Below are 8,673 nucleotides of genomic sequence, written 5' to 3' on the forward strand. Positions count from 1 at the left end.
CGACCCGACACAGCCCCATACCTCGTCCGATGGTTTCTCAACTTTCGGCCGATACCCCACTACAAGGTAGCAGCAGATCTCGCAAGAAGCTGGACCGCCAGCGCCGCGACAACGACACGATCACGAGCGGACGGAGAGTAGAAAGAGAGAACAAGGTAGCAGAAGGTCTTTACTCTTGTCGGCTCCCAATCCCAAACAGCCGCGAAGGGCCTGCACGCACTGCCGGGCCTCGACCCCACAATGGTGTCAATGGCCCCCGCCCTTAGTACGGCTCACACTCGAGCTTGGCGGGCCGTGGACGACCGACTGAACACCAGCAAGAAATTCCTGAGAAAGGAGGTATAAGCGGGATAGAGTTCTCCGTCAGCTGCGCGCGTTGACGGCTATTCGGGTACAACGCGCCTACGGGACCTGACGCCCCGGCCCAGTTTGGGACGGAGGTCCCCCACCTGCACCAGGCTGGCGGCTGCGACCCAACATGCTCAACATCGCGACGACGGCGGCCCGCGGGCCGAGGCAGATGAGAAGGTTGTATATAGGTTTTCCTCCTGGGCCACCGGGTTTTTCCTATAGGTAACGCGAGGCTCTAGAGCCTGCAGGCTAGCTAGTGTAATAAACTACTACTACTACTAAAGCCATGATTCCTTCAACGTCCCATTTATCTGCGGTCCAGAAATGGATCGATTCTAAAACCAACCTGCCTATATTTCAACGCAACATACCTCAGAACCTCGAGGAGCGCACTGTCGCTGGTGCGGAGCTATAAAAGAGGGATTTTACCGGACAATCAGAGCGGCGGCACAGGCGCTAGACGTGCCGTACAAACGACTATGGTCTCGTGTCCAAGGGCATCAGCCAGTGCAGCAGAATGGGGGCTTGAATAAGCTCTTCTCGCCGTCAGAGGAGCGAGAGATTCTCTGCTGGTCTCATCGCCGCATCACACAAGGGCATCATATCACAAGTCGCACCCTACGACAGCACGCCAACGCCATTCTTCAAGCTAAAGGGGAAAAGCCGACTATATCAACAACCTGGGTAAAGAACTTTATCAAGAGGAACAAAAAGCTCTTTCACGCTAAAAAGGCAGCATCGCGAGATGCTAAGCGTAAGGCAATGCAAGACCGGGTTCGTGTGGAAGCCTTCTTCCGTGACTGGCGAGAGTTTCTTATAAGGCGCCGTATCGACTATCGAGCCTCGCAACGTCTGGAATTTTGATGAGACCGGCTTTATGATTGGATACCTTAATAGGGGACTTTTGTGTGGACTTTCAACGAGATTGAGACCCCAATCCTTACAGATTCTCACGATACAGTCTCTATTACGGCCATTGAGGCTATTTCCGCATCAGGGAACTTCATTCCTTCATTTTTAATCCTCCCAGGCGTTCATATCCTCTTCAATGGACCCAAAACGCACTTGACGGCGAGACAACCCTCACAACAAGCCAAGGGGTACATGAATGATATTATAGCGATTGAGTGGATTGAGCACTTTGAGCGGCATACACGACCCCGGAATCTGAAGGAAATTAGAGTTCTACTTATGGACGGATGCGAGAGCCATTTTACTAGCGACATCGTCCACTTTTGCAAGCAACATTTGATCGAGCTTTTCCTGCCGCCGCACCTACACATCTACTTCAGCCTCTCGATGTAGGTGTATTCCGCTCATATAAGTACTGGCACCAGCAAGTCTTATATCGGGAGGTTGCCGATGGAGCCACTGACTTTAAGAAGACTGATTTCTTATTCCATCTTCAAGAGGTGCGGAATCGAACGTTCAAGAAGTCTACAATCCTCTCTGCCTGGCAGAAATGTGGCCTCTTTCCCCATAACCCGAGCATTGTTCTTGATGAGCTTCAAGATGCGTTATCTTCTCTCACACAGGTTGTACGGGAACAGGATCTTCCAGGCTATATAAGTGATGGAGCAGCCAAAGTAGCGAGGCTGACGGCGAGGCTAGAGACGATATTGTATTTGCAACGCCCAAAGACCACCAAAATACCGCCTGCAAGAGGACGATTTGACTGGAAGACTGCACAGACCCCAAGCTCAACCTGGCTGTCATTCAAAACTATCACCAATACGTCAACCTACGGATCCAGGTTTCTCACTATCCCGGGTGCCACTAACGCCGTCAGTGCAGCATGTGTACGAGAAAGTGCGGAAGGCATCGCATACACTTGTCCTCAACGGCATCACAGCCACGGCTGAGATGAGACGAATCAAGGAAAAGCAACTTGCCCGTTCAAAGCTACACGAAAAGACGTCCATCGTCGCTAAATTTGGACCGTTGACACTTAGCGACGCACGAATTCGAGCAGCCAGAGATGAACACCACAGGCGGGCTGCTCAAGAAGATGAGGCTCGACGAATCAGGAAAAAAGGGGTTCGAGACGAGGCGGCATATCTTCGCCGCTGGCTTCGCGATGTCAGGAGCATTGTGAGGCATAGCATCACAAAACAACACCAAGCCAGCATCGATGTCAGGGTAGGTGGCTTAAGGCGGATAAAAGGCGTACCTTAACACCATCAACTGGGTCTGTCAACGCTATCGCATTCATCGCGATCTTATATCTAATGGCCACACTTGTGGCCTTAGAAGGCAAGTCTTTAGCAGCAGCACGCAAACGTGGCGGAGTATTATGATCACGAGCCAGATGCAGTTGAATTTGTGGTCCTGGAGACAATGGATAGAGACTCAAGCCGGCAGCTAATGACTCGAGGCTGACGGGTTTGAGATCACGACGGAACAGGAAGCTGATAACCCGGCAGGCGAATTTTAAGTCATTAAGCTAGAAAACACCAATAGATAGACCCATGATGCGATGCTTCAATTGACTTTTCTGCCTCAATCACGATACATCATTTGTTAAGGGGCTGTTAGGGAATGTGCATTTAAAGAAAATCGGGTACTTGGTCCCCTAAGAAAATAGCTCGTGGTATAAGTACCGTGTTTTCCCGGTCGCTTGGCCTTTTCCTGGTCGCGTTCCCCCCCCTCCTGGAAGGAGGGGATGAGGACAATTTTAGTCCCCTAGTACGGCAACGTCCATGCATATGCCTGGGGAGTATTGGGGTGGCGAAGCTTGCAGCAGACTGAGCAGAGGAGCCTCTTGACAAGGAGGGCCGCCCACGTCGGCATCAACTTCGGGAAGACGGCGACCTTTACGAAACCTGATTTTGGGGCTAACGAGAGCAACGCTTTGAAATGTTGGCTGAATACAATGGTTATGAAAATCAGCAGGAGCTCCAAAGGAGCGGCTCCAGAGAGCCTTCAGGACACCCCCAAAGTGGGAAAACGAGACATCGCGATGCTCAGACGCCACCATAAACTGCTGGTTTGTATGATCACCTTTCCGGCTTCCATATTGTTTCCCAGCTCTGCTACCAACTCCGTCTTCCATTCATACCTTGAATCAACACTCGACTCCTGGGTCGTGAGTATCTTGCGGCACTTACATAGCCGCGGGCACATGCGAGCGTGTGATAGCAAATCTAGTCGAGGCAATGTCGCAATGTTGAAGTGGGTCATCAGAAACCCTGAACCCTGAAAGGCTCTCTGAGGAGCCTCTGACACTAGCTTGGAAGTGATATATTAAGGTGGCATTTCTCTGTATTTACTCACAGATTTCTTCAACCTTCAATGAACACTTCATCCGCTACACAGCCTTCAACACGCAAGCTCAGCATCCTCTTTTCGACTCCTACGCATGTGCGAGAGGCTCTTCGCCCTCCAGCAACCACCCAAGCTACACTCCGAAGCCACGACAGCTGCTCCAAAGCCTGAGCGCCAGGACGATAGTAAGAACGCCATCGTGACCTGTCATGACGGCAGCGAACCTTTGACTGACGTGGACGCTATAGGGGAACTCAGGTAACACTGAGGGCGAGTCGAACAATGCGAGTGATGGCACAATCGAAGAGGCCATGCCTCAATCCGAGGGCCTCCGTCTGACATCCAGTCGTTTACCCGGCGAAGGTGTGGAGATCCCTACCGTCGCTTTCCAAACAATTATCTTTGGAATCATGCGGGGACTTTTCAAGGAGATTGAGGGGAGTTTTGAGGGAGCACACGTATTTGCGAAAGAGTGCTCATCAACACTATCACGACAGGATCTCCAGGTGATTGCACGATTCCAGGGACAGCTCGGATCCCCAGACACACTCGGAGGAGACCCACCATATCCTGTGGCCGAGAACATGAAGATTTTCGTCGGAATGCCCTCTACAAACACGGCCGTTTTGATCGCGAGGGACGGAGAACGCATTTGTAAGTTCTCTCAGAAGCAAAATTGATTGGGACTAACCCGAGCAGCGACGGCTTTTTCAAGCTGTAGCGAAGACAGCGACAGTGTGGCTAACAAACCGACCGACTCAGACCGGCCTCCGGTCGGTCGGTCTAGGTCAATCCTGAGTCTTGGTCGGTCGGTCTGGGTTTTGAGCACCGGTCGGTCTGGGTCTGAAGGTGGTCTGAAGGTGGTCTGATTACTTAATTTGCTACAAGAAGTCATACTTTGTTGTGCATTTTGTGTGCATTTTGCAAAGTATTCTCTGCCAAGTTACGCGTCAGATATGTTGCTACTTCGTTCTACTCTACGAGGCCTCTGGATAACCATTGCTTTTGAAGCTGATCTGCCTCCACAGTGTCCTCTGACAGATTGTTGCGCTCGTCTGTGATCAGTCTCTTGGTCTGGCTGAAGACTCTCTCGCATTCAGCGCTCATGCCGGGAATCGAGAACAGGTCGAGCGCCATTCGATACAGCACTGGGTATTCAAGTTGATGTTGATGCCACCATTCGAGCGGGTCGGCGACGTCGAGATCCTGTACATAAATTGGCCGAGTTTGGAATAGATCGAGCTCGGTCACGGTTCTGGCTCTTCTCCGCCGCACATTGAGAGAAGTGACTGATCTCTTGCCGAAAGAGCTGTAGTCATTGTCGGCACTGGCGGCCTCCCTGTCGGATTCGTCGTCCAAAAGCCCTGTCTGCGCCTGTATCTCGACCTCTGCCTGCTGCCGATATTCCTCGAAAAGGTCACTAACCGCCCTTTTCATTTCGCTGTACCATTCCGGTTTGTCCATTCCCTCCGACCAGTGCCGCTCAAAGTAATCGTACCCGTAGGAAGGGGAAGCGCAAGCGCCGCACGACACAGGGGACCGATCTGTCTTGAGGTAGTAGTCCTCCAGTTCCGCCCAACCACAGTCGATTCCTGATTTGAAGTGAGGCATCCTCGTGTCGGGTCAACTCCGCGGCTTGCTTGAACTTGATGAAGAGATAGTCCATCGTCTTCAGCGTCTCCCACACGGCTCCATGGCCGCCCTCTGCTCCGTCCTTACTGGCGTTGCCTTCCATCGTCTGGGTCAAGATGTGAAAGGGCTTCAGAAAGTCAAAAAACCGTTGCAGCTCGACCCAGTCGGTAGCGTTCAGGAAGTCCTTGGTGATGTCACGTCGATCCACATCATTCCTGAGCTTCTGCCAACGCGACTGATAGAGCTCAATAGCACTCCGAAGCTCGAGCGCTGCTGACGGTCAACGATGTTCAGATGGTTGCAGCTTCAGACACCACGGAAGCCTACCTCTTCTAATCATCATGTAAATGGAGCTCCATCTCGTTTTACCATCAACCAGGATCTCCAGCGTAAAGATGGGATCGTCCCGGCAAGCTCCGATTGCAACTGTCGAAGTGCTTGTCGCCGCTGGTCCGTTCGACGGATGTACGTGGCGAGGTTGTGAAGTTTTCCACTGCTCCGACCTTGGCCCAGACATCAAATTTGAACTCGTCGGTCGCAGCTCGAAGTTGTGACTCAAACTTCCAGCATTGGAGCCAAATATGACAGCCCGGACGACCAGGTTGATGATGTGGCCAACGCAACGCAGTCGCCGTCGCTGCACGTCCATCGGGTACCATTGCGCCAGAGTTTGAAGGCATGTATCGTTGCTCCGCATTGTCAAGCATGAAATACCCAAGCTTTGATCCTAACTCGTATCGGTCTATCACCTTCTTGATGTGTGGACCAATGTTCTCACCGGAATGCGGCCCTATCAGGCGCGGCAGTCCCAGAAGAACATCGCGCTTCTTCCCGTGTCCGTCGACGAAATGACCAACGACCCCGACGTAATGAAATCCATTTGAAGCTGTCCATAGATCAAAGCTCAAGTGAACGGAGCTCTTCGATCCTCGTATAAGATTGCATATAGCCTGTCGACGCCCTTCGTACGAATCGCGAATCCATGAACGAATTGTGCTGTGATGCTCTGGCAGTAGCTTGCTGACTTGTTCCCCACCATTCGCCAACAGCCATCTGAGCCTCTCGCTCGACGCTTGACGGAAGGTCACGTCTTCGGCTATGACCCAATCTACAAAACGTGTCCATGTCGCTTCGTCAAAGCAGCGTGCAAGATGTAGACCCGGACCTAACGGACCAGGTACAGAATACGACCTCGAGAAAGCGGATGCTGCAGCCAAAGCGAACGGATTTCAAGCCGAAATCATCCTCTCTCGCCTAATTCCGTAATTCGATGATGACGAAGCAAATGCCGCGCTGCATGAGATGTCCCAGATGAGACGTACAGAGCTGTCGCATAGCTTCTTCTCAAATGACAGATCCTGCAGAGCCAATAACGAACGCCGGCATGCTCAAGATTCGCACCATATCTGTAGATCCATGATTCTTTGATCTTGGTGCCGACCACCCTCCTATGACGAAATCGCCGCTTTGCGCCAACGAGCCTTTTACCATGGTGCCAGATATTATCCCAGTCGATTGCGAAGTCACACCTCGACGAATCCAGCTCATCGACTGTTGCTTCCGAGGTGGCTGGAGTGGCATCTGGATTCTCTCCGGTGAGGTATGAGGCTGATGGGATAGACAGCGCTGGACTGCCGCCCTACAAGCAAGCCATAACCGTTGAAAGCCAAAGAGCGCGTGGCAATGTCACGAAAACGAGAACGCGACAGCTTGAGTCGGCAGAACAAAAGTTCTCCGCTCCATAGTAATGGGCCCACATTAAGGGTGGTCAGACCGTCTGATCAGACCCAGACCGTCTGAGGTTTTCGGGCGGTCGGTCTGCAACTCAGACCACCTTCAGACCGTCTGACAGACGGTCGGTTTGTTAGCCACACTGCATCAGAGGTCTCTGGGCCAGGGCGACAAGCGCGCACACCTCAATTGCAATGAGTGGACGTGCGCAAGCTACAGGATTCTCCGCGAGCTACACAACCGCGCGTAGGGTAGCAAGGCGATCATGTGGCCGGAGTACTATGATCGCGAGATTGTAAAGGAAGCAGTCGAATTAGTGGTGATGGAGGCAGCGTGCAATTTGCCGTCAGACTTTCCTTGAAGCTGACGGCATCGAGATGCGATGAAGAGGAATCATAAGACGCGCTCGAGGCTGGGGAAGAAGAAATCGAATAGAGCTTAATTCGATGCCAAAACACCAAAAACACCTCAAAGGCAGTATGGTGATGCATTTGCATTGCTATGACTAGCTTGCAATAAAGCGAACATGTGTTGCACTTATCGCGGGAAGAGAGGTACTTTTGTTCTAGCAAAATGGCGGGGTTCTTATGTACTTTCTTTTTCCAGGTCAACGAGCTTTTCTAGGTCAACCGCCCCCGTGACTGTGGAGCTGTCACGGATTGGCTGACTTTGAGGCCCCTCATTACTGTGGCCCGCCAACCAGCCTCGATATTTTTGGCCGTAAATGCCTGGTTCCACGCATCACGAAAGAGTGGCCAAAAATTCCGTTTGGTATAGGAATTAACCCCATCCAATGGACATCAGCTGGTCGGAACCTTGAGCATAATAGGTGGAGAGTGCGGAAAACAGGCCAACATCGAGTGGTTGAAGCCGATGAGTTGAGTGCGATGGCAACACAGCAATGAGAATTCGATTTCGATCGGCATAGTCAATGAATTTCAGGTTAATGTGACTATTGTGACCGTCTAAAATTAAGAGACGGTAGGCACGACCAGCCTTTTGCTTCGTATGGCAGTCAAATATGCGCTGAAGCCAGTGTAACCCAGTGCATCACAGCTCCAGCCGTTTTCCGTACTGGCGAAGAAGGCTACTTGCTGGAATGGTCAAAATCCTCAAGCCAAGTATCTTGGAAGTCTTTTGACTCCCTTGTAAATGAGGGCCGGTGGCAGGTACGAATAATCTGCACATATGGCAGCGATCAGCGTGATGATCTCCCGGTTCCCGTCTTGGCTTGCCCTGACCAGTTTTCCGCGCCTGAGGGCTTCGGGGACAACTCGCTTGGTGGAGCGAGAGAGACCAATTTGGAATCCCTCTCGTCAAAATTATAAACATTTGAGGACTGATGTTGTACTTTTCGATCTTTTCGCGGAGCTAGTTGGATTCGGTCAGAAATGGCGACTTTACGGCATTTGACCGAGTATTGTCGGCAGTATACCCTTGAAATGACGATAAAAAGCAGTCTTACTAGATTGAAGAAGTTTTGAAATGCCTGAATTATCAGCAGCCTTCCGCTGATGATCTATGGTGCGCAAATACAAGCTCGAAAGACGGTCATGGTGTCGCTTGAAGCGGCTCACCCAGTTGACACCAAGCTCTGTCCCTGCGATTTCCTCGGCGATATTCTTCAACATCTGAGGGTAGGCGGGATACCACGGTCGGTCAGCTTATTGACGTGCCCAATAAGAATCTCCTCCT

At 51.6% G+C, this 8,673-nt stretch overlaps 2 protein-coding genes across 2 annotated transcripts; one reads left to right on the top strand and one right to left on the bottom strand.

Annotated features, from left to right (window-relative positions):
* Positions 1–3,709: 3,709 nt before the first annotated feature.
* On the top strand, positions 3,710–4,295 carry HRG_11418 (uncharacterized protein; the record flags this gene model as incomplete). Its single annotated transcript, XM_044869888.1, has 2 exons — positions 3,710–3,814; positions 3,864–4,295. 2 exons carry the CDS (start codon positions 3,710–3,712, stop codon positions 4,293–4,295), a joined length of 537 nt encoding a protein of 178 aa, XP_044715150.1.
* Positions 4,296–4,587: 292 nt separating this feature from the next.
* HRG_11419 (transposase-like protein) lies at positions 4,588–5,587 on the bottom strand (the record flags this gene model as incomplete). The annotated part of the gene is made up of 3 exons (XM_044869889.1): positions 4,588–5,010; positions 5,114–5,517; positions 5,575–5,587. The coding sequence occupies 3 exons, from the start codon at positions 5,585–5,587 to the stop codon at positions 4,588–4,590; spliced, it is 840 nt and encodes a 279-aa protein (XP_044715151.1).
* Between the last annotated feature and the right edge of the window lie 3,086 nt (positions 5,588–8,673).

This window comes from Hirsutella rhossiliensis, assembly GCF_020360975.1.
Source record: "Hirsutella rhossiliensis strain HR02 chromosome Unknown scaffold00020, whole genome shotgun sequence".
Lineage (NCBI taxonomy): Eukaryota > Fungi > Ascomycota > Sordariomycetes > Hypocreales > Ophiocordycipitaceae > Hirsutella > Hirsutella rhossiliensis.